Source organism: Xiphias gladius, chromosome 10 (assembly GCF_016859285.1).
Source record: "Xiphias gladius isolate SHS-SW01 ecotype Sanya breed wild chromosome 10, ASM1685928v1, whole genome shotgun sequence".
In the NCBI taxonomy this organism is placed as follows: domain Eukaryota; kingdom Metazoa; phylum Chordata; class Actinopteri; order Istiophoriformes; family Xiphiidae; genus Xiphias; species Xiphias gladius.
In genome coordinates, this window is record NC_053409.1 from 11786363 (window position 1) to 11811311 (window position 24949).

The window sequence follows — 24949 nt, forward strand, 5'->3', positions numbered from 1 at the left end:
ATTACCGGGGATGAATAACACTTAAACATCTTATCATTTAAGTTGTGGAAATACTAAGCTGAACCATTACCTCAGGACACAAATCTTATGAGTCTGCGAAGTGGGAATGCTGGCTCATGTGATCCAAAACACATTTCAGTGGCTATATCAGGAGGCACCCAACCTGTTTATGCAACCAGGTGAAATAGCACCGCTGGGGGTGCCAGCGCATGAGACACTGGGCTGGAGGAAGACGCCCAAGTAAGGCAAGTAGAGTTTGGAAATATCAAATCCGTGGTCGGTAATGGAGTTTACAGACACAGCCAATCATGTGGCAGGTGTCAGCTCAGCCTCTGCCGGAGTTGTTTGGAGCCTGAGCTCAGTGTGATACTGTGCGTAAAATCTACCTGTCAGACGCAGCAGCGGTGCCACAGCAGGCGGAGCTCGGCGAGCAAAGTCCATTCTTACACACCCGGAGTAACTCCCTTTCAAACGGATACCATATGCTGTGCTGCGATGGCAGTTTCCCCCTAAAACTGATCATGTGAAGTAGAAAGGTGGGTCCGTCCGTCCCCTTCGACTCAGTTGCGCCGAGGAACGATGCTGAACAAACCTGCAGCAAGATTTTCCACTACAGGTAAGATGATTTTCGGATATGTCCAGCCACTGTTATCTCCAAATATTCTTAGGCTATTATTCTAGGGTAGATATGAGATCTTTGTATGATACAGAAGAGGGAAAAAATATGAAAAATTCCCTCATTAAGAGGAACATATAATCTGTAGATGAAGGACTTGCAGTTTTATGTGAAATAAAAAAAGGTGTGATGTCATCAAAATAATGAAATAGTGGGCTTTGGTGTGTATCTGTGTGTGTGTGTGTGTGTGTGTGTGTGTGTGTGCGTGTGTAAGAGCGCCAGAGAGAGAGAATGAGATATATAATACTAAACTGGAGTAAACAGACAAAAACAGATGGGAGAAAGCGAAGGTGGAGAGACAGAGGGTGCCTATGATCATTAATAACGGTGGAGTCCAAGCACACACTCACGTCTGCTAAGTGCACACCTTCACATGTCAGATGAATTATTTGGGGCTGTGGGATGTGGGTTTTGTTGTCTAATGTAGTGTGTAATGGAATTCCCCGTTATCTGGTGAGTGGCTCAGCCCCAGAGGCATTTGGGGATGGAGACCGCTGGACGCAGTGCTGAAGATGGGGAGCCTGAGTTTTGTGCGTGTGGGCTCAGATTCACAGCCACTGTCCCACATTATTCATGCTCCTCCACGCCAGACAGCTCTAAAAACCTGCTGTTGCTGCATGAGCTTTTGTTCTCATGGGGTCACATGGGCCAAAGGTCTCCCGTAGATCTGTGAGTCTTCTCTGAGGGTCAGGAAATCATTGCATATGCAGACAATATAATGCAAACCAATACGATTTTCTATTTTTTTTCTTGTTTTTGTTAGGACTGTCATAGGCATTGGTACAAATCTTCAGGCTATTGTTTGTAATGTTGTTGCACTCGATGGTGCTACGTTTTTTTGGTGTTGTAGTTATTCTTGCCGAGCCCTTGTATGTCTGTATTTCAGTCTTTGCAACTCAGTCACCTCTCAGACCTCATAAATGAAGCTCTGTCACACTTCTTTTCTTCTCCTCTGTGGAAAATCAAGTAAATTTTCGTGTGTATTTCCAGCATGTGGCTCATGTCTCACTACAGCACTTTGAACAAAGAAGCATTAAATGATTTCATCTACTATGCTTTTATAACTGATCCTCCACTTGATTTCTCCCACTCTTGAGTAGCAATGAAAACAATGAGGAGGAGTCAAGGAGGCCAGTCCACAGACTAGTCAAGGTAATCAGTATGCACTGGAAAATACAGCAGCACCTGCCACACTTTCCCTGGTTTTCGATATAGGCAGCTGTGGCAAGTGATAAATATTTTTCCCTGGATGATTATATGAATCTGGGGGTGTGAGATGCAACAGTTGAACATATAGCAGATGGCCATTTTATGGCTCAGACGGACGAGAGCTTGTGAGGGGAATGCTGATTGCCATGCTGATTTCATGTCCGAGAGAGCACATTATTACTAATAATGTCAAACCGGATGAATACATTACACCTAGATTTAGTGTATTTTCCCAAGTTTGTGCCATGATTTAATTAGACTGTTGTTTCTCTCTCCTAAATGTTTCATAATTCCGTTGTTGACCGGCTGTCGCACTGACAAATCTTTCTTGGACTCCATCCTCTGATCCACTAGACGTCTGAACCTGCCATCGTCATGGAGAGCCTCAGCGAGCTCCAGAACCCCTTGCTAGACAAAACCAACAGACACGTGGTCCACAACAACTACCAGGGTTACCAGTGCGACTACCCGAGCCAGCCTTACGAGGACAGCCTCATCGGCTACTACTACACTGGGACTAATGGCAAGCATAAGACTCAGCAGTTCCTGGATGCCACGTCCCTGCACCTAGCAGTGGAGGCCTTTTACAGGCCAAGCTTCATCCTATACAAAGACGACGTGAGTCTTCACAGCAAGGACTCCAAGAGCGAGAGCTTTGAGACCACTTTCACGGAGAGTAAGGGCACTGTGTTGGATGGAGTGTCCACAGAAAACACCCTGGACAGCATACAAGGAGAGAAGGATGTGAAGATCCAGACGGTGTCATATGAGGTGGAGGATGAGCAGGCTCCTGAGTATGAGGTCAGATGTCACTCTAGAGCAAAGAATGAATGAGTCTTCTGCAGTGCTTTGGCAGTATCTTATTGTCGAGATGTGGGTGCCTCATTTACCAGGTCTCTACAAGCAGTATATACTGTATTTCAGTTGTAGACTGATACATGGTTATACTCTGAGTATGCAGAAATAGAAATAGTTATACTTCAAGTTCCTCACGCCCGCTACAAGCTACAAGGTAATAATTACTGTAACTATACGTACAAATTGATGCAAGTAAGAGCCATTTGGCAGTGATCGACAGAGTAATTGGAATAATGAGTTGCTATATGAAATTAAAGGCGTTTCAACACTTACTCGCAATTGTCAAGACCACCTTTCCACAGAAAGTGAGTCATGTGGCGTATACTGTAGTGATGGCTATTATTTCATTTACCATTCTAATAGACTGCCAGTGTGATTCATTCTCATTTCTCACTCTGTTCTCTCAATGGTCAATTTGCTAGAATCTTTCAAATCTAGTGCAGGGTAATTGTACGCTTTTGTTGTATAATTACATTCTAAGAAAATGACACATCTGATTTGATCTATCCAGGCTATTGTTCTTTTAGGACTTTAACCACACTGTCCAAAGAAAACCATGACAGCAAAAAAGAGCAAAGACTTTTCAGAAGTGGTAAAAATCTAATTTCACCCAGGGATGCTTGTGAGATACCCAGAGCTCTGAGCTGGCAGAGGAAGAAGTATAGCACTCTATGGGCTGATGATCGCGCCAGTACTTGTCACTCAGAGGCCTGGCAGATAGACAGGGACATGGCAGTGACCGCCATTAATGCCCAAAGTAATGCCGTGCTTTGAGGGTATTAAGCGGGACTCTGCTGATGCATGGCTGTTGGAGCAGGTGAGCCTGGAGCTAAAGTTAATCCATGTCAATTCAAAGGAGCAAATGAATCTGATGAACAGCAATCACATGTAAGTCTGGTTTCCAGCTGGAATATGAGACTTTGTGTGTGTGTGTGTGTGTGTGTGTGTGTGTGTGTGTGTGTGTGTGTGTGTGTGTGTGTGTGTGTGTGTGTGTGTGTCTCAGTGATAGGATTCATGTCATTTTTTTCATAAAAACACACAAACATGCACACTATTGATACATTGAGGAGTAGACAATATTCCAAAACTTGGGATGAGCATGTGCCAGATGTGTGTTGATGCACAGCAGCTTACTTTCACAGCTATAGGGGCTAAAAATAAGACAGAGAGCAGAGCTGGAGAAGGCTTCATACACTTCCTAAAATACCAGGATATAGTCTATGGAAGTTTGTATCTGGTGTTTACACAGTTTCCCATTACAGTTGCACTCCTTACTGCAACCCATATAATCTCTCTACATTTCTTTTGTGCCCTATTCATAGTGCACAACCAGCAACAGGAAAAAACAAGGTAGTGTAACTTTACAGTAATAACTCCACGGCTAGTTTTTGTCAGCAGATGTTCAACATTTGTTTGACATCGAAATAAATTTCTGACAAAAAAGTAACAAGAGCATGTGGATGATAGCGCTGTGCTTGTCCCTGCCCATAACAGGGTGCAGGGGTCTCTGTGTGCCTTGCTGTGGAGTTGACCGCCCCTCTCCAGACTCTAACCAGGCCTCGGAGAGAACTGCTACAAGGCTGTGAAAGGCACTGTACCTCGGTGGAGCTCCATCACCTATACTGGCACCAGACCAGACTGGGAGTGTGTCCCCAGCCGGCTGGAGTCAGTGTCAGGCAGGCTGTCAGTAGGACTGAATGCACCAGTCACTTAGGACTGTTATCAGGTCTTGCTGCAAAGATAAAAGGAGATTACTGCTGTTTGTGCCCACCAGTTTATTCATGTGATGTTAGATTATTCGGTTATGACCAGCTGCTGTTTTGATGGATCACACCCGGCTGTCCAGGTGGACAGCGTTCATAAAGCAGATAACAGGAAGCCTCATAATCTTTTTTGGCAAATGTTGCTGCGTGGAAACAGTTTGGATAGTATGGCGCTGATGTCCTCCACCTCCCTCCCACATCTAAATAATGTTTCTACACAGAAACACTCCCAAAATAGCTCAAGATAATTATATTAGACGCTGTGGTTTGGTAAATGTAGATCAAATTAGAAGCTAAAAGAGAAACTTGTGCACAAGCACAATATGCTTAAAAATAAGGGTGTCAGTGCACCAGCATGGTTCCTTTCGTCTTTGCCCGCCTCCCTGCCTGTTCTTTAATTACCTCGAAAATGGTTGGTTCAGTTCCTGCCGTACATATCGATTTATATTTCGTGCCTTCCTTTTCCCCGCGTTGATTGATTCTTGCAGGCAGCAAGACTAACAAATGAAACCTGCTCCTTATGGGAGCTATTTATTTAGACAAACATCCCCTCCATCTCTGGGACAACTGAGAGAAGTAAGGCCACGTCCTCTTAAAGGTCAGTCATGCAGTCACATTGCCGTCCTCACTGCAGGCACGATGTGCCAATGTAGTCTGCGTGGCATTCGAATGTATCATTCATTAGCCTGATGTAGGTGTAGGCTGAAGCTACAGCTTATGATGCCTACCCTTTTAACAATACATCATGTCCAACCACTAAAGGCAATGTAAAATACACATCATGTTTAAAGGTGCTATATGTAAGTTTTTGCAATTGCTACATAGCCAACTTTAGCATTAACAGCTGTTTACTTACCAGTCTAGAGGAAAGGTGCAAATTCAGCCTCAAACTTAATTCCTTTACTCGCCAAGAGCTGTTTCCAGCATTGGAAAGCAACGCCAATGTTACCTCTTTTTTTGCTTTATTTCTATAACTTCTTTTCCTCTATTGACGCTAGCTGGCTAACCAGCTAGCCCCGGTCCATCCCGTCTTGTAATAACACTTTGCGATATTGAGTCAATGCAGCGTCCAGTCTGCCCTCAGTCCAACTTGATAGGATGATGAAGTGGCGCTGCTCAGAGGGCGTATTGTAACCTCTTGTCTTGTAAACGCAACGATGGCTGAAGCTCTTAGCAAGCGTACATGATCCCAAAAACCCACTCTCTGCAAGAAATAAGTCAGTGGTTACCTATAAAGGTAACATCGAAGAACAAAAAAACAAAACAAAACAAAAAAATATACATCCTATTTAGCCTCGAAAAGGTAACATTAACAAAAAACAAAACAATCACGACAAAGCAAAACAAAAGGCAAAATATTGGGAACCTGTTGAACACTGATTGTCTCGTAAGACGCTGGGTGCATTGAAGAGAAATGCTTTAGGTCTCTCATGCCGTAGAGGCAATTTAGCACATAAATGACACTGTCCTCTTGCTGTTTCCCCTGACACCTCGCAATGATGGAACAATCTGTTAATCCTGCGTTATCTGTCAGGCCGTTCATGGCTGTTGACAGAGGCACGAAATCCTTTCTGGCTGGCTGAGCACATCCTGCCCTGTGGAGCGAGGGCAGATACAGTGGCCTGGGGGGGGGGCAGCCATGAGTTGTCGATCTGCACCACTGCGAAGATGTCCAAATTACACGTGACTATCTACACATGTCGGCCTCACTCCATTATTATTTAGATCTCAATCTCAGGAAAACGGCACTCACCTTTTGTCCCATTTTAAGAAAATGTACTTTGTCTGACTAAATGTATTTCCCAGTGTGAAAAATATACATTAAATAGTATCATCCATTCCTTTTTTGAAGTGTAATTATTGTTTATCAACCCGCTGTATTCCAGAGTGACAGCTCCAGTGACAGTGAGAGTGAGGACAACTTCATCGTGCTGCCCCCTCGGGACTACCTGGGCCTAGCCATCTTCTCCATGCTCTGCTGCTTCTGGCCCTTGGGCATCGTTGCCTTTTACTACTCTCACAAGGTAAAGGCCCAGAGACCTCAAGCCTGTCATTAACTCTGATTACACTGCATTCTATTTAAGGTCAGTGAGCACAGGCACTCAGACAAGCGCTACCGCAGCTCATTTTCCACCGTGCAACCATCCTTGCAGATGTTACAGATGATTGACTGCATATATGTAGTAGGTTTAGCCCAATTGTCAGTCTTCTGTATTCACTTGAGGAAACTATCAACATTGACGTTTTGGTTCGCAGTATGTTCCATATGAGCAGTGCTCTGCAATTACATTATTTTAAGTTGTTGTATCCATAGCTGAGACCTCATTTGTAATTAGAGCAGCATCTTAGGTTGGTGTAACATCAGTATCTTTCTGGTCCATAAAGATTAGGCTCACGCCCTGCAGCCTCAAACAAAGCACAGCATATTTAAGTGGTTTTGCAACATCTTCCACAATAATTGCAGAGACAATTATACCGGAACACAAAATAATGTTTCAGAAGAATAAATAAAGACCGGGCTCGTTTTTTGATAGGAAACCAAAACACCCAAACACATTGGTCACTGTCAGACGGATAATGACCTAATTGCCATGGTAACTAATAGCTCCCCAAGAGCATTTCTTGTTTTCTCTCTTTCAACCGTGGCTTAACACCTACTCATACACTCAGTTCTGATGAGTAACACACCGGCTCATTTCACTCTCTGCTTTGTTTTGTCAGACTGGCAAGGCCATCGCTAAGGGAGACTTCTCCAGAGCAGGAATGAGCTCCAGAAGAGCTCTATTCCTGGCTGCTCTTTCCATTACCATTGGAACAGGGATGTATGTGGGGGTGGTTGTGGCCCTCATGGCCTACCTGTCCAAGCCTGGACACGTATAACGCTGGGACCAGCTTGCTTGAGGGGAGACAGCGAGAAAGAGGAGGCAAGATAGTGAGGAAGGGAAAAGACGAGGTTGGACTGATTTCTTCGCCTCCCCTGAAGGCGTGTGCCTGTGCTGCCACTGGCTGTCTGCGAAAAAGAAGAAGTTATATGAAGAGAAAAGACTAAGCCAGAGAGAGAGAGAGAGAGAAAAGGAGAAAAAACAAGATGTCTGGAAGGAGTATTACTTGGACTGCATATTGATCTGGACTGAATGCACCAGTTATTTGTTTCTGGGATGCAACACTCCCACCAAGGTATTCCACCACCATCACAATACGAAGAAAAGACACTGCTGAAAAAGATGATGACTCTTCCACAAAGACTGTGCTGTACTTATATGTTAGAAGAAAACTGACCTAATAGCAGTAATGAACTACCTACCTTTTATCACATTAGTCAGTCACCGCATTTTTATTTTACCTTTACAGTAGATGTATTCTCTGTCAATACTATTACAGATTGTGTACTGTCCACTTTGTAAATGATTTTCTTGGAAAAAAAAGTCAGCCGGTGGGTTTTATGTGTGTTTATTCAAGGATATACTGGAAATTGATGCAGTCAGAAAAACCAGAGGGAAGTGGACCTTTAACAGAAAGAGAACAAAGGTGATTGTCTGAGTGTACACAAAGCTGCTGAGCAGTGGTCATAAGGGTTAGTTGTGTTTATTGTGCACTGTAAAATTAGTCAATAAATACATTTGGCATGAATAATGAAACGTCCACTGCCGTGTCTGTCATCAACCAGAGTCGGCTGTAACACACTGACAGCAAGTGCTGCAACTGAGAATGTGTAAAAACGCGTTAGCTAAAGAGCAGGTTAAAAGAGTTAGCTAACAGGAATAGATTAACAGTTGAAATAGCTAGCTAAATGTAACTTAAAGGATAAGCACCTCACAAAGTTATTATTATTTGTTATTACAACCTATGCATTGAGAATTAATGGTATGAGTATGATGATAGGGCTCTTGAGGTTACATTAGACAACAAAGGTTGAGAATCACTCAACAAGACATGGATTGTGTGTTTAGAGAGGCCCGTCAGAGCGTATTGTCGACCACAGCTTGTTATATTGACTATTTGCTGTTGCAGGCACAAGCCTCTGCTGTACCTGGCATGGCTCTTCCCTGTTTTGTGGCTTCACTCACTGTCTAGCCTTGGGGTGACTTTAGCTGCCAGAGCGTTGTGAGAGCGTCAGGAACAATGCCTGCTCTCTGAAGTCAGAATGTCAAAACGAAATGAGAGCAACACTAAATTCCCCTCCAGGATTTGGAAGGACCATCACGCACATACTGCTCTCTTGCCCCGCCTGCCACCCAATCAGAACATTAGCCTCTAGAATATCCTAAACCACTCAGCGCCCTTCAGGTGCAGTTTTTGCGTATAGTAAGGATCAGCCACTGAGCTCAAGAAGCAGAAGAGCAAACATTCACTACAGGTATATATTTTATCAGTCACTGCATAATACTAAATGGAGCAGATGGCAAAGTAAGCAAGTCTTACAGAAAAGCTTGCACAGTCTGACCCTTTCCTAAATTTGTCTGTTTTCTCTTTTGCAGCTTCTCTCCGAGCAAGTCTCTAATGCATAAAATGTGGCTTGATGGGGGAGACAGAGGCGAAAGTGCCGCTCTCATCAATGGGAGCTGTATGGGGTGCTGAAGTGGCGAGCGAGTGCAGCGCTGCATGTGTTTTTTTCTCTCCTTCAGTAGCTAGGAAGCTTCAGCCCACGCCTGCTCACACACTCACTCACAGCATCCATAGCTAGCTCAGACCACCAGAAGTAAACTGATTTTATTAGTCATCCACCCCCATGCGAATAAAAACTTTCCAGGAGGCTGCAGAGGGTTGAAGCTGAGCTTCTGCAAATATTTCATTAAATGTGTTAATGCAGTTTTACAGTTTTACAAAGTCACAACCCAGACGTCACATCTAGCAAATGACAAAAAAAGAAAATGAATGGGTCATGTACACAGAACTTAAGTGAGAAACACATTTCTAAAGTAAAAACCAATGATGAATGGCCTGAAACAAGCTAGATAAGAAACTGAAAGGTAGTGGAAAGATGAAAAGACATTGGAGCTGAGTTCTACATTAATAAGAAACATGATGCTCTTGACTGTACATGCGACTGAAAGGCATCTTTAGATTCTTATCGTTGCTTTGATGAAATACCTGTCACCACTCTCTGGACAACAGAGGCATAAACAATATCTTCAGTTTGTGCCATCCCTTTGCAAAAGAGGATTGATCTGAAGTGGTTGCAACAATTATAGTAAAAGCTGTAGATGTAGACATTGTATCCTTTCATCTTACTGAAAACAAAACTGAACAATTATCAGGGAATTTCTCCTGTGAAAAGGATAAATCAAGTTGTTCACTCAAAAATAAGATTCAGCAGAAACATTTTCAACTTGCCACCCAAAACCACAATGGGGTAAATACGAATGAAGAGTATGGAAACTGTGTCCGGAAATTTCAAGCAAATGGGGAAATAACGGTTATCTTTTAACAGTGGAAAAACCTCTGACTCTTTGTTGGATGACAGATCTTAAATCAACACCACATAGTTCATTTGGAAGATTACAGACACTTGCATGCACTTTGAAGTTCATCCAGAAATCACTTTCCATGCAAGCATATACATTTAATGTATATTTGATTATCGCAGGGACACTTTCTAGGTCAGCAGCAGCACCAATGATGTCTGTAGCAATGGATGGAACAAAATTCATGTCTGGCACCCTTTGAGATTCCTGCATTTTATATACAGAAATGAACAGCAATGAGCATATAGTAGCATTAACTCAGCATTTCAGCACACCAGGAGTTTCAGATACTGGTATTCTTACACACAGACCGGAAATCTGAAGCTTTTTTATTGCAGTGTGTTGACTTTATGTTACATTCCCATCATATCATAAACTGGTGACCCCTCTAGCCTCTTGCCTGGCGTATGCTGAGATAGGCTCCAGCTTCCATCAACCCTGCACATCAAAGGTAACTTTAGAAAATGGCTGGATGAATTAATTTCATAAATTGTTAATGGAAGGACCAATCTGTGTAGCAGCTACATATGAGAGCATTTGACAGATGGATTTTTCTTTTTCTTGAACCGCATATGAGTTCACACTGCAGACAAATATGTATGAAATGGAATCTTAAAACGTCCTACAAGAGTTAGGTCTGCATCTCGAGAATTGGTGTCTACACGCCTTTTGTAAAATGGCAACAATAAAAAAGAATACTTGCATACTTCTTTATCAGAGAAATATGAAGGAGTTTTTCATTTTTTGGTTCCCCGCATTCTACTGCTGGAGCCCCTTCTATTTGAGATACATTTTTCCAGCTAACTCTAAATGCAGTTGTTAAATATGTGGGCAAAGGGATGAATGTTCTACTGTGTATCTCAAAGCGAGATATACTGACCTTACTTGCTTGAATATACAGTGGGTTCAGATTTTTTCCAAGTCCATAGACCTGTAAACAGACTTTGATGCGGAAAATTGGCAGAGTTCTCCATTAATGAACAGGGGGACTGATTAAAGCAGGCAAAAACTAATTCAGTGACAGCAATTAATTGACAACAATTAAGCAATTAAAATCCAATCATGTCTTTGGCATGTATTATAATGCTGAGCAGGTCCAGTTGATTCTGATTTTGCATCAGGGTGGAAAGAGGAAAAGATCTAAGTGACTGTGAAAGAGGGTTAATTGTTGGGGCATGGCTGGCAGGAACTACAGTCACAAAGACTGTTCAACTTGCTCGTGTTTCAATAGGAACAGTCTGCATTTAGATCTATGGGAACGACGTTCGTAAATGGGGATGGAAATTTGGTCACACCCATATCTCTCTGGCTGAGGTCTCTCAGGTAGTTAAGAAGCTGCCAGGATTGGATGAGATTTGCCCTGAGATGCTGAAGGTTCTGGAAATTTTTGGGCCTTTTCAATGTCACATTGAGGTCGGGGGCAGTGCCTGTGGACTGGCAGACTGGGGTGGTCGTTCCAATTTTTAAAAAGGGGGACCGGAGAGTGTGCTCGAATTATCGGGGTATCACACCGCTAAGCCTCCCAGGGAAAGCTTATGCCAGGGTGCTGGAAAGGATGCTGGGATTTAGGAGGAGCAATGTGGATTCCTTCCTGGCCATGGAATAGTGGACCAACCCCTGCAAGGCTAATTGAGGGGTCATGGGAGTTTGCCCATCCAATCTACATGTGCTTTGTGGACTAGGAGAAGGCCTACAACCAGGTCCCTCTGGGGATCTTGGGGGGGGGGGGTTTGCGGGAGTATGGGGTTCAGGGGCTGTTACTACAAGCCATTCGGTTCCTATATAACCGGAGTGAGAGTTGTGTCCGTATTCTTCAAACACATTTCCAGTGGGGGTTGGCCTCCGCCCGGGTTGTCCCTTGTCACCAGTCCTGTTTGTGACTTTCATGGACAGGATTTCATTTTGGACAGGCGCAGCTGGGGGGAAGGGGAATGTCCGGTTTGGAGGCCTCAGAACTACGTTTCTGGTATTTGCAGATGACGTGGTTCTCTTTGCTTCATCAGACCGTGACCTTCAGCATGCACCGGGGCGGTTTGCAGCCGAGTGTAAAGCAGTTGGGATGAGAGTCAGGACTTTGGGGTGGCTGTCGCTCAGGAGGAAGAACAGGTCCTCCACTAACTGCAAGGCTGGTCCCTGATTCTTCCAGTATGTATGTGTGTGTGTGTGTGTGTGTGTGTGTGTGTGTGTGTGTGTGTGTGTGTGTGTGTGTGTGTGTGTGTGTGTGTGTGTGTGTGTGTGTATAGTCTAATAATGTAACACTCACAGGGTTCATATGTTCATGGAGAACAAATACTTTTACTTTTGATGCTTTAAGTATATTTAGCTGATAATACCTCAGTACTTTTACCTAAGTATGATTTTAATTTCAGGACTTTTACTTGTAATGGAGTATTTTTACATTGTTGTATATCCCTTTTACATACATAAAGGATATGAGTACGTCTTCCTCCACTGCTTAGCTTTAGCAGGACCAATCTTTATACTCAACAGGTTTTATATAGCAATTTTCAGTGTGCATCAGGAAATGAGGACGTCCCTCCAGCAACTCTTAGGGCAACATGTCCATTTCAACACATCCATTTCTGTAACCCCCCCCCTCCCCTTTCGGGCCCTTTTTCACATCAGAGTTAAGCGCATCTTTGTAGCATTTCACACATACATGCTTATCTGCCCTCACACCTTACTCGCACAGCAACATGTCTCTCTCTTTGGCGTCGGCATTTGCCAGGACCGCTCTCGACTGATAAGAACCTCACAGCCTCATCTTCTGGCTTCACTTATCGCTCTCGAGCAACAAGGGAGTACTGTCTATCTGTTCATGTTTCTCTTCTCTTGATAAGTACAGACTGGATACTTTGCTCTTCTTTGCTCTGAGCGTTCCTCAAAACTGCCGTCTTGTGCCAGCAGGAGCATCTAATACGGTTCTAAGACTTAGAGCTGTATTACCTGACACTTCACAGGGTGGGGTGATGTCATTTTCTGAGATAAGAAATATGAGATGGGAAGTAATAAAGGCCGGTAGGATAATATTAAAGTAAACAGAGACTAACATAGTTTATGTCTGCCCAGATGACTGGAGCTGGCTAGAGCTGCCTTCAGATGACCTGCTGCAAATAATAAGCATGGAAGGCTGCAGTGGACGGTTGCTGGTGCTGTGCCACACAAATCTTTCTGGTACATGTAATCAAGTCCAACTTATAACAGATAACCAATATCAATAGCAGCCGTGACAGGGAGGAGTCTTGGTCTATAGGGCTGAGCTGTGGCAGAACAGGTTATTCAGGGATACAGAACTCCCATCATGCTGCTGTAATCGGTCTAACACTGTAATCCTGATGTATTATATTCAAAGAGGCTTTTTTTGGAAAAGGAAAAGGAAAAGAAAATACATGTTTTGTTTTGTTTTTAGAAACTGGCTTGGACATTTATAGATATCTAATGTTCAGACAAATAATGGTTTATGCCACTGTTGTTATGCTAAAATATGCCAATGGGTCAGCAGGTGAGGACATGAGATATTTTAATTTCCATTATTAACTTTCCCTGTTCCTTCGTCTGCTGTAGTCCGACTTCAATCTGTCATAATGAAAGAATAAAGTAGTGCTCAATAGGCCACAGACATCAACAGCAGACTTCAATCAGCAGCTAAATCAAAAGGCTTGTAGGGCTAAATTAGCATTATTGTTACACAAACAGAGCAAAAATATGCCACACAAACTCAGATTACTGACACACCAAGATGATGATTATTCTTATCCAGTGAAGTGTCAAGGAGAGCTGGTCAGCTGCGTGCGATCAACCCAGAATGGCTCTGGAAAGGTGAACCTTGGAGATGAAATCAGCCCCCAGCCAGGACAGATCATTTAGCCACAGTATCAATCTCGGCTCCATTAACCCACAGCAGACAGCCTCATCACTGAGAGCATCAGAAGAGCGACAAGAGATGACAAATATTGATCAAGATATCAGGTCATGTCAGCTCAAAAGCATGTAATATAACCCCCCTTTTCTTCAGCTTGATATGAATCAGTGTGTCAAGATGTACATGATGTTTCAGCACCAGGATTTTCATATACTGACAGTGCATACTGACGGTCAAATATGCCATTGTGAACCTGTAATTTAATTCACACCTACATCAGGTTCATAAGCGGCCTGCTTTGGAATGAAGGTCAAGGCTGCCACCATGTGGCTCAAATAATGCATCGTGGCTCCAGTGATAAGATGGGGCGCTCGCAGAGAGTTCTCAATATTACACTCACATTTTTTGAGAAAAAATACATTTCTAGATCAAATGCATTAAAAGAAAATGTATATGTGCTGGGGGGGGCACACAATGAATGAAGCAATTGGACATGCAGGTACAAATGTCTGCCTACGTAAATGTATACTATGCGTATAGGAACATATGTATGCATGTAAATAGGCACCATATGCATGTTAGAGTGTATAAAAATGTTTTATGTTTGTGTGTGCACTGTTTGCACTCAAAAAGTATACTCAAACACACACCATAGTACATAACGAGTTACGCACATACTTCGGGATATATATTATATATCCTCAAATATATTGTATAACACACATACTGTTTGTGCAGGTATGTATATGCATATATATATATATATGAATTATACTGTATAAAGCAAATATACATGCACTGCAGGTACTATGGAGCCCATATGTATGTCTTTAAATATGGATGCATTTGTGTGCAAGTTTAAAATTTGCAGTTACAGATACATTTTAACTGAGAGAAGCAATTTCGACCGATTTCGACAAAGGCAACATGTTAAAGGAGCTTGAATTTAAGAGTTAGGGCAATTAAAGGGTTTAGTAAACAAAAAATAACTTTGACAAAATGATCTCAGAACGCGGCCTATTTACAGACTTTTCCAAAGCTTGAGACCATATCACACAGTCTTTGTCTGCTGTTTTGAAGATCAAGAATTAACTGTCAACCTGAAAAAAAAAAAAAAAACATTTTCCTTAATGCAAAACATTTCAATTCAATATTAAAAACTGCCATTTTTAAAGTAATGTGTATTTTATTTTATTTTTACCACTACCAGACAGCTCAGTTGTATGAATTAATTTTAACTGCTTGAAAATTCAGTTATTGCTCCATATAGGTCTCTCTCTTTTCGTTACAAGCACATGATGAGAGGTGGATTGATTGGACTGAATTCAATCTAGGTAAAACAAGCACATTGTAAAGTAGTAAATAGTAAAGTTCATCGAAAACAAATTAAATTTAAATACAATTCCATAACAACTGGTCAAATTAAATTTGCTCCGGAATATCATGTGATACAAGTGAAAGCTCTAAAAGAGATTGTTTTGCCAACTAGATATAGTTTAATTTTCTGCCTTAACCCGACCATGTGGCCAAACTTCCTACGAGCATAAGAAAGAAGTTGATCACAAATTAATTCTCATTGAAACAAAAATTATGCATGCATTAAGGGCCTACAATGAATTAATGGTCATTAAATTCTGATTTTAAACCTATAGTAAATTTGTTGTTCTTTTCAGTTCTTTAGTTTATGATGATTTTATTTCCATAGTTTCTGAGTTAAAGCATTTGGGTTCAGCCCATTCACTCATGGGTGTACGTTGGTATTCGAACAGATTATATTCATTTATTATATTTATGCAGTCATTTCTAAAAAAAAATATGTAAACATTAAATACAACTGAGAGCCCACCTTCATGTTCTCTACATTGTTTCTTTGGATTTCACTGGATGTCTTGAAGGATTCAGCTTCAGTAACAGCCAGCTTTTGATGGCTCTGAGATATCCTTGGGCTTTAGTTGTACCGTTGACTCTGTGCAGCAGAGGGCAGGACTGCACCACATTTTGATACTCTTCAGTCTAACTGCAGTGCATCTTGTGTTTCATCTCAACCGAGCATGCAACCAGTGCCAAGAGCCTACCCAAAATGAACTGCAGGCACTTAATCTAACCAATGAAATCATAGTGCTCGTAGCCCCATCAAAAAGAAATTGAATGTTAATATTGCATTAGTCGGAATCCATGTTCCATAAACCTCCCCCTGATCTCACTTTGCACAGATCGAGATGATCTAATGACGGTCTTCAACAAGCCAACTGTCCATCATAAGGGATACTGTGAATCACCTCCTCATATCCAATGTAAACAGCTTGATCTTCATCAAATCTGACCTATCACAACCTTCTATTCCACTCTCAGAGGATTAAATAGCTTTGCACTTTAGAGGAATAATCCTCACTCTGTATATGTCTTGGCCTCAATAACTGAACTGGCCTGAGGGTCTGTGGAGGTGAGGGCTCGGTCTATTGCAAATCATTTTACTCACTCAGCCGGAAATGGTTATTGGGCTCTATGGGAAATTCCTCCTTTAAGGAGGATGTGGAAAATTACATTTCGTGTGATGTTTGTTTCCAACTTCAAAGCGTGATCCTAATTCTCCAGAAAGTTGAGACTAAACCAAAATGTTCTAACTTGCATGAATTCAAAGATACTTTTGGAAACAGATGAGGGCCAAAAAATAAACAGGTTGGTCTTAAACATCTTACCCAGGTATAATTGAGATAAATCAACAGTAAACAAGATTAAGAGTCTACAGCCATGATAGCAGCTCTGTAAGGCTGAGCTAAGGCACAGCTGTGCTTTGAGCTAAATGCTAACATGATTTTGTTAACTTGCTCAAAATGACAATGGTGACACGCTGGTGTTTAGCAGGCATAATGTTTACCTTGTTCCCCATCTTACTTCAGTGTCTTACCTTGCTAACATTTGCTAATTAGCACTAAGCACAAAGTACAGCTGAGTCTGAAGGGAATGTCAATAGTTCTGCAGCTATTTGGTCATAAACCAAAGTATTTGACAAATAAAAAATTGGACCTGATGATGGTGCGAGATGAAAATTAAACAGTTCTACAAAATGATTCCAGTCCATTCTGAGGGGAACATGAACGCGGAACATTTTTCTCAGCACGGCATCCAATAGCTGTCAAGTCATTTCACTAAAATGTCTACTTCATGGTGGCGCTAGGTATTGTCAGAAGAGCATCATAGTCAGGTAGCTTAGTTAGCATCATCCTCTGTGAAGCATGAATGTTTATATATAATATCGTGGCAATCCATACAGTAGTTGTTGAGAATTTTCAGTCTAGACCAAAGTTGTGGACTGACTGAAATTGCCCTCCTTAAACCCATATTGCTAGCATGGCTAAAAACTGAGGGATAACTGTCGTTTGGTGACTTCGAAAGTGGACACTGCATAAGTAGTTGAGCTGCAGAATGGTGAAAAAGAAGGCCACTGAGATTGGCCTTCAACCAACAGGGATGCCATTTCAAGGCCTTGTGTGCTGACACTTTTTAAACTGAAATCTACCTGAAATAAGATTTCGAATCCCTGTCTGTGCTGGAGACTATTCTGTGACCATGTTTTTTTTTTTTTTTTAACAGATGAAGATGTTTGTAAAGTGCTTACATGCATCAGTCTTTTCAGGTTTTAAAGTAAAAAAAAAAAAAGACCTTAGTTACCCTTGAAGTCTCAAGTACATAACTCTTTACTTCTGACGCTTTTTATGCCGTCTTAGGTGTTTAAGTAACTTCCTAAATCTATGCCTCAAAATAAACAAAACAGGGTTCTTCCCAAGTTGAGTGCATCAACATTTATTACATTGACACACTCCAGTCCATTTCCTGACCATCATTAATTATTGTGTGTATACTTATCTCCGTCAACAACGTAATTACAACCTTTTCTCCATTCGGTGACATTATGGTTCCAATCTGAGAGCCTTTCAGTGCAGAGACCTGCAGCTGCATACTGATAATGATTGTTCGTTGCCCTTTGAAATTGCAGTCTGTTTAATAGGAATAGAACTCAGTTGTTCATGTCATTAAGAAGGCCCAATAGCTAACTGAGGATGAATCGTAAAATTGTATATGGATTACGGCTAATGCAACACTTAGACGTGTTGTAAAGTGGGGTTCAAGTGGCCTGATGCAAAGTTTTATGAACAGCCATGGGGAAATCGAAGACTGGCAACACATATAGCTGTTAGACTTTGGCTAAGTATTTAGATAAGAGGATGAAACAGCGTGAGCGTTGGCTGGTAATAGCATCTATTAAAGTGATTTGGAATCAGGGCTGAGGCCATCCTGCTTTAGGGGGGTGGGGGGTTGCTCTCACTCTTTCTTCCGTCCCAAAAGCACCGGTCCCCTAGTTTAATCTGAAATTGAAGGCTCTCAGCTGCGACGGATTATAGGGACTAACCCAAGCATGCAGCCGGGGACTGTCTCCTAATGAGCCCAGCCAGCAGAGCATCAAGTGCCAACAAGTAGCTACTCCAACAACGAGGGCAACTTCATGCCAGTGAAGAATTACAGTAATACTTTGACAATGAAATCATTTGTGACAAGTCTGAAAGGAAAGTAGAATAAATAGACACCAGAAAGCCACATTTAATAAAAGGCTATTTCTATTTATATGCGTTGTATACTGAGTTATACACGTTACGAAATGAAAACACAAACATTTTTAAGACTACAATAAAACATATTTAAAATTGTGCCTTAGTGAGAGAGTTGAATATATCAATTTTATACAATGCGATATAGGACAACATTTACCTTCTTTCTCTCAAAAGAGTACTGTCGGTGGGATGGTTCTTATTTCAAATGTCACCATTTACTAACTGTACAAGCAACATTAAAATGAATGTCAAGAATGAAATGTAGACCTTCAGACACTGAGTGCTCATTGGTCATTGGTAGGTCCTAATTGAAATAATATAAATGTTATACTGGATAAAATTTGACTCATCTGGCTCTATATATATATACACACCAATATTAACACCCCCACTCAGTCCAATCTTCTCTACTATGCATAAGAAACAACAACTGTAAGTAAACTGTAAGTTTGGAAGTCAATCAGAAAAAGTGCATTTGCATCTTCTGTGCAGCAGATGAGTTTTCTTCTCAAAGAAGTCCAGATGCAGGCCAGTTTAGAGAAGTCAATGGAGGATGAAAGCCATCAGGACAGTGTGTGTGTTATGTCGGGTAAGTCCGTACACATGCTGAAGGTAGCCAGGCCATTGTGTCCACGCAGGAGAATAAAAGTCCTCAGTCTCTATGGGCTTTTCTCCTCCTCTGCTGTACTCAGGGGATCACTGGCTTTCTCCTCGGCTGCCTGTCTCTCCTGTTTGCCCTCGTGCAGTCTGTCATGAGAAACGGTCCCCAGCACTTTGGCACTGTGCTCCTGTGCCTTGGCCCTAAGTACAGCAATGCTGTTCTCTCTCAGTTCCTCTTTAGAAATGGTGGACTTGCCTTCTGACCTCTTCTCCTCCGGCTTAGCGTCTTCTGCCCTCTGAGAGCCGGGCTGCTGGGGCACATCGCATTTTCCTGTTGGCGGGGGAGCGGCTGCCTCCATGGACTTTTTGTGCATCCCTGCAAAGAGTTGCGGGTATTCAGATTTAGAATTGCGTCTGTTGATTGGTAAGCCATCTTGGACTGAAAATAGCAAGCAAAAATAGTTCTGGTTTAGAATATAATGTCTGAATGGACAAGGGCAAATCATGGCCAAGGTAGAGGATGAAAATGTTTTACAAAGTCTATGCTATATGCTCTAGTTAGAAAGTTTCTTTGCTTTAAAGGTTCATGCTTAGCAAATGAGAGCGTCTACTGTAATCGTAAAAAAGACATCAGTCTCTGCAAATACAGCATCAGTCAGTCACTATGACAATGAAAACTCAGAGCAAAACATCTGTCACTGGTGTAGAAATGATGACTATGTGTGGAGAACTTTCAAGCAACCACATGGAGAAGGTTTGAAGGTGATGTTAAGCTTGAATCAGGTCAATCACTTTAAAAATCCAAAAAACAGAACAGCAGAAAAACAAAACTGAGAGAATGGTACTGAAACGTGTGGGGAAACAGTAAGCCATTAGCCTCACCGAGCAGCCAGGGGGCGCAGGACTCCATGATGCCATCCTTGGCAGACTTGAGGATGGACTCTGGCAGAGGGATTGAATGCCTCACCATGGCTCCATACAGCCCATACTCAGCCATCACAGTGCTGCGGCCCCAGCATTTCTCCCTCTTCCTCCACTTAGCTCTGCGGTTCTGAAACCATACCTGTGACCGGGCAACAAATCGCTCAGTTATTAGGTAGCGGCACCACCACCCTCACCCCCAAATACAAGAATTAAGTCATTCTCTGCTCTCCCTGTAGAACTTATAGAAGCAGTATGGCAGCTTCCAGGGAGCGAAATATTTGGATGTCAATTTTTGATCCCTGGAATCAAACAGTGTCAATCAGTTATCGCTTATGCTCAGAGCTAGAAGGTTGGTGCCTTTTGTAAGAACGATTTCCATAATGATCACCCTATTTTCCTCAGTAGTTTCGGGCGTGGCTGAGATGGATCTAAATGAGACTGGTGACCCTTAACCTGCAATGGCGGAGCCTAGATAATGAGTGAATTCTCAATAATTTGGGAAACAGAAAAGACACATAAGATTGGTGGTATTTCTGACTTCACAGAAGTTTAGAAGAGAGTAGATCATCTCTAAATTCTAGGATTCATTTTTTGGTTAATTTCTGGGTTGCACACTGTCTAGTTGCAGCTCGCCCTTTGTATTTTCCTTATGTGTAAAATGCAACTGTTGGTATCCTAAGGAAGTTCTGGCTTTATTAATGATTAATAAATTAAGTGACTAATCCTTTACTCATCAGCTATAAGCTATCAGTAATCGGGATAATCAATTTGGCTGGTGTTTATCCTTTCTATTTGGTAATGGTGCATTCATAAATGTTGCTTATCAATTAATAGGTGCTTAATATTTTGTTGATAAATGGTCCAGATCTTCTGTGGCCATTTTCCACAGGGTAAATAATGGTATGGGCCAATTAGTCAACAAGATTTTTCACACAATCTAAAACCTTAAATATAGTACATTATACATTATACATTATACATTAGTCTATGATTTATTAACCATGACAGAAGCCATTAGTTACAAACCCTTTATGAAAGGTGCCTTATTAGAAAGTGGTACTCAAGTATTTATTTTGTTGCTGCATGTGAACTGAATTTCAACATTTCAGTAGTTATTTTACAGCGGACCCATTTGGGAATCAAAGGGGGGTTCAAAGTAACTTAAGATAACAGTGGCTCCCGGTGTGATTCGGCCCATTGATTTCCCATAACCTCCTGCTACAGGTGCGAAGCATCTCTGCCTGCTGTCAGAGCTCATCTCCAGCTAAACCCATTGGCGACTCTGTAGACGGTCTGACACATCAGGAAACTCCACTCGGCCACAGCCAGCAGCTGCCTGAGGCCCTGCGGGCTGTCTGTCAGCTCGGGGAGGGGCCACATGGATTGGGTAGCGCAACGCAGGACTGTTTAACACTCTGCTTGGGCCCCTCTGATGGCTCTTTGAGGAGGGGGGGGCAGATATTAAATTGAGAACGACCAAGCCGTTTTCAAACCCCCCCTCCTTGGTAATTCTGATGATAACCCTTATTTCATACAAAATACTTTTTTCTTTTTTCCCTTTTTTTCCACGAGAAATTGCTTCTCTGCCCCTCAGAAGACGCCAGTGTGGAAGCTGCGAGGAGGAGCGACCCTGGGGCACGACGAGGCTGATTGAAAAATAAGTTAATTTCAGGCCCAATCGATGGCGGGCAGGCGGGCAAATATCACGGGAAATTAAACTACCGGGACTCGGGGGAGCAGCGCTATTGACCCGTGCTAATAAATTCAATGTAGTTATTTCATTTGAACTCCCTGCGTCTCTGCAGCGGCGGCGGCGGCAGCAGCGGCGGCAGCAGCCGCCGCCTCCCGAGCTCGTCTGATTTAACTAATTACACTCAATAAGAAAATTGGGTACTCATTTTATTTAGTAGAGGAGCAGGCTCCGGGCTTATTTATTTATTTCCTTTTATTATTTATTCGCGGGCTCGTAATGAGAATGAGATTAAAAGGCGCCCCGGCAGATGGATGGCCCGGGTCACACTGCAATCTTCCCCCGCCTTGATCGCTTGATTAGGTCGTTAGTGGCTCCTTCTCCGGGAACAAATTGTTTCACATCCAACTAGTGCGCCCGATGAGAGATGACCTGTCCGGGCGAGGATGCCGGAGGAGAGCGCTCTTTGTTCAGGCAGGAGTCGGGCAGCGCCGATCGATCTGCTGGGGGGCTGGGGGTGGGGGGGGGGCGGCTCCCTCTCAGCCCATCGGCCCCGCAAGCACCGGGGCAGCGTGAGGGGCGGCGGGCGAGCTCCGCGCAAACGTTACGGCAGGGTCGTCAGCGCCGACGGGAACCTTGAGAGGTGCCCGCACAGTCGCATATTCATAAGGGACACGGTTAGAATATCCACGCGAATTAACTGGGGCTATGATTTTAAGAAAAATGCAAGTTCTGTTTTCAGGATACCAGTGCTTATTACAAGAATACCCCTTTATGATGTATGTGCTGCAATGTGCAGTGTCAGTCCAAATATATGATTGAATCTTTTGAGCAACACAAGACACAATGTGCTCGAGCTTTACCCTATAAGTGCCTTTACGTGGCTTTTATTAGCCAGGCATTTCGGACATATATTTGGCTGAGATCATCTCGGAGACAGCGGGGATCAAACGACGCTCGTCGGCTGTTTCGAAAAACCGTCTTGAGGCCCTGTTCGAGTTTTCTGTTATTCATACCTAAGCCCAAAATAAACACATGATTTCTTTCAAATGTATAGCATTTCTATAGGGAAAATGGAAGGAAGTAGTACCTTACAACACCTCGATGTATCTTTTAATGTATCTGAGACATTTAGAATATAGCTTGATTATTAATAATTAGAAGTTAACCATAAAGGCTCTGTCTAATTTCCTACAGACTCCGCTGAATGAAAATAAGCTCCAACAAATCAAACACGCCCCCCTTGTCTCAATAAAAACTGTCAACGCCAAAAAATAGCCAGGAATCTAAAAAGCAGGAGGGTCAATGTCCAAACACCAGAGAGAGAGAGAGAGAGAAAATAACAACTTTCGATTGAATAAAACCGATTCATCAGAAAAACACAGGAGGCTAAAGTGGGCCATTACCTGTATCCTGTCTTCAGGTAGCTCTGTCTTCATGGCCAGCATCTCTCGGGCATAAACATCCGGGTAGTGCGCTTCGTTGAAGGCCTTTTCCAGCTCCTCCAGCTGGTATGAGGTGAATATGGTCCTGTGGAGGCGGGTTATCGCATTAAACGCGTGGGCAAGTCGGACGAGAGGAAGTCCTGCAGGAACCGCTCTCTGTGCTCGGCCGTTTCAAACGGCACGAAAGGTGAGTACGATTCAAAAAAGAAAGGGTTGACGAGGAAGAAAATGTCAGAGGGCCAAATAATCTCCTATTTTAATAAACGAGGTCTCCAGACAAATTCGTTTGCGTGGGTGTAACAAATGAGAAGCGAACCGAATCAGACAAAGCCTGACATTTCGGGCGACCTCTTTTTCCTCCCGGATGACAACAATGGAGGGAAACGCGAGCAATCAATGGCCCATTTGTGGTAAATTCATATCAGTGCGTGGATTGGTTCACTACCTGTATCAATAACTCTATATAAAAACACACAAAACAGAAGAGTCAGCACTGCATTTTGACGAGGGTCATAGTCCCTGTAAAAGATCAGTCGTTTCATTTTACAAGAAAAAAAAACAAAACCCTGTCCCGTGAGAGGTTCAGTGAATGTCTCATTGAATCTCATCTCTTCTCCCTAAACTTCCTAATGTTTTCAGCCTAATAAGCAGAAATATGCACTAACCGGTGACGTCTTTTCTTGCGTTTCTTGCTCTGACTTACAGATGACTTGGAGAGTTTCCGTTCATTCGAAGATAAATCCTCGGAGTCTGGATTTAAAAAGAAAAGAAGAAAGAAGAAGAAAGCACGGAGGAAAATGAAACCTGAGGGAGCATTTTCACTAGTCATAATAAATGCAAACTGACGGAACTGTCCTTTTTTTTAAGGACGCATTGTATTGGAAATATTTCGTTTAAAAATCCCACAACAGGAATAATATTATTATTATTCCTGTCAATAATAATAATAATAATAATAATAATAATAATAATAATAATAATAATAATAATGATAATAATAATGATAATACATTGTAAAAATGTGGAGATGCGTGCACAGTAGCCCCTGGTCGGAAATATGGCAAACTAACAAATTCCGTTGCATTGATTTGCTGTGATCAATCATTCCGAAACTCACCTGAGCTGGCAGACTGGCTGGTGTCCAGCGGCCCCACGGATCTGCTGTGGGGCTGCAGGTGGACGTCGTGTGCGTCCGACAGCACCGTCTCCAGAAACGCCGGCTGGCCGTAAAACGACGGAATTCCACCGGGGCCGATTAATCCCATCCCGACGCCCACACCCACGCCGGCGGGGCCCAGCACGGACCTGGCGGCGATCAGGTGCGCCCCGGCCGGCAGCGAGCCAAGCGTGCTCCTCGGGGCCGCGGACGGCTCCTTATTGAGCCCCAGTATCTCCTGGATGCCGAAGCCGGTGCACCTGGGCGGCGGATGGGTCGCGCTGCTCTTCGGCAGCAGGCTGGTACTCCCTCCGTTCGCACCCAGAGAGGTTTTCTCCGATAGATTTAAACTTTCCGACAGCACGGCGCCCTGTTTCCCCGTCATGGTGTCTTCGATGCGACTTGAAAAGGCCTATTTCTTATTGTAGCGTCTCGCAGGATGGTCCCCAGTGCATGATCCTCTGTGTAACACAAGAGTCCTTTAGAAAATGGTCCTTTTATCCAACAGGTCCGTCCCAACAAGAGGCAGGGCCCAGCAGCCAATCAGCTGCAAGGATTCAGGATTCCTGTGGATCATGGATGCATTATACGCCCTCTCGGATACATATCTGCATTTTCCCGAGGACTATATGGATAAACGAGGAAGGGATTTAGGCTACAGAGAGAAAGGGAGGAACGAAACGACGGCGTT

At 42.9% G+C, this 24949-nt stretch overlaps 2 protein-coding genes across 2 annotated transcripts; one reads left to right on the forward strand and one right to left on the reverse strand.

Annotated features, from left to right (window-relative positions):
• Positions 1-391: 391 nt before the first annotated feature.
• Positions 392-8065, forward strand: LOC120795647 (synapse differentiation-inducing gene protein 1-like). Its single transcript, XM_040137723.1, has 4 exons — positions 392-616; positions 2240-2686; positions 6393-6530; positions 7228-8065. Exons 2-4 carry the CDS (start codon positions 2261-2263, stop codon positions 7384-7386), a joined length of 723 nt encoding a protein of 240 aa, XP_039993657.1. The 5' UTR covers positions 392-616; positions 2240-2260; the 3' UTR covers positions 7387-8065.
• An 11037-nt stretch (positions 8066-19102) lies between these two features.
• Positions 19103-24643, reverse strand: vsx2 (visual system homeobox 2). The gene is made up of 5 exons (XM_040137870.1): positions 24220-24643; positions 23768-23852; positions 23064-23187; positions 19926-20106; positions 19103-19482 (listed from the first exon to the last, which is right to left on the reverse strand). Exons 1-5 carry the CDS (start codon positions 24641-24643, stop codon positions 19103-19105), a joined length of 1194 nt encoding a protein of 397 aa, XP_039993804.1.
• Positions 24644-24949: the final 306 nt, after the last annotated feature.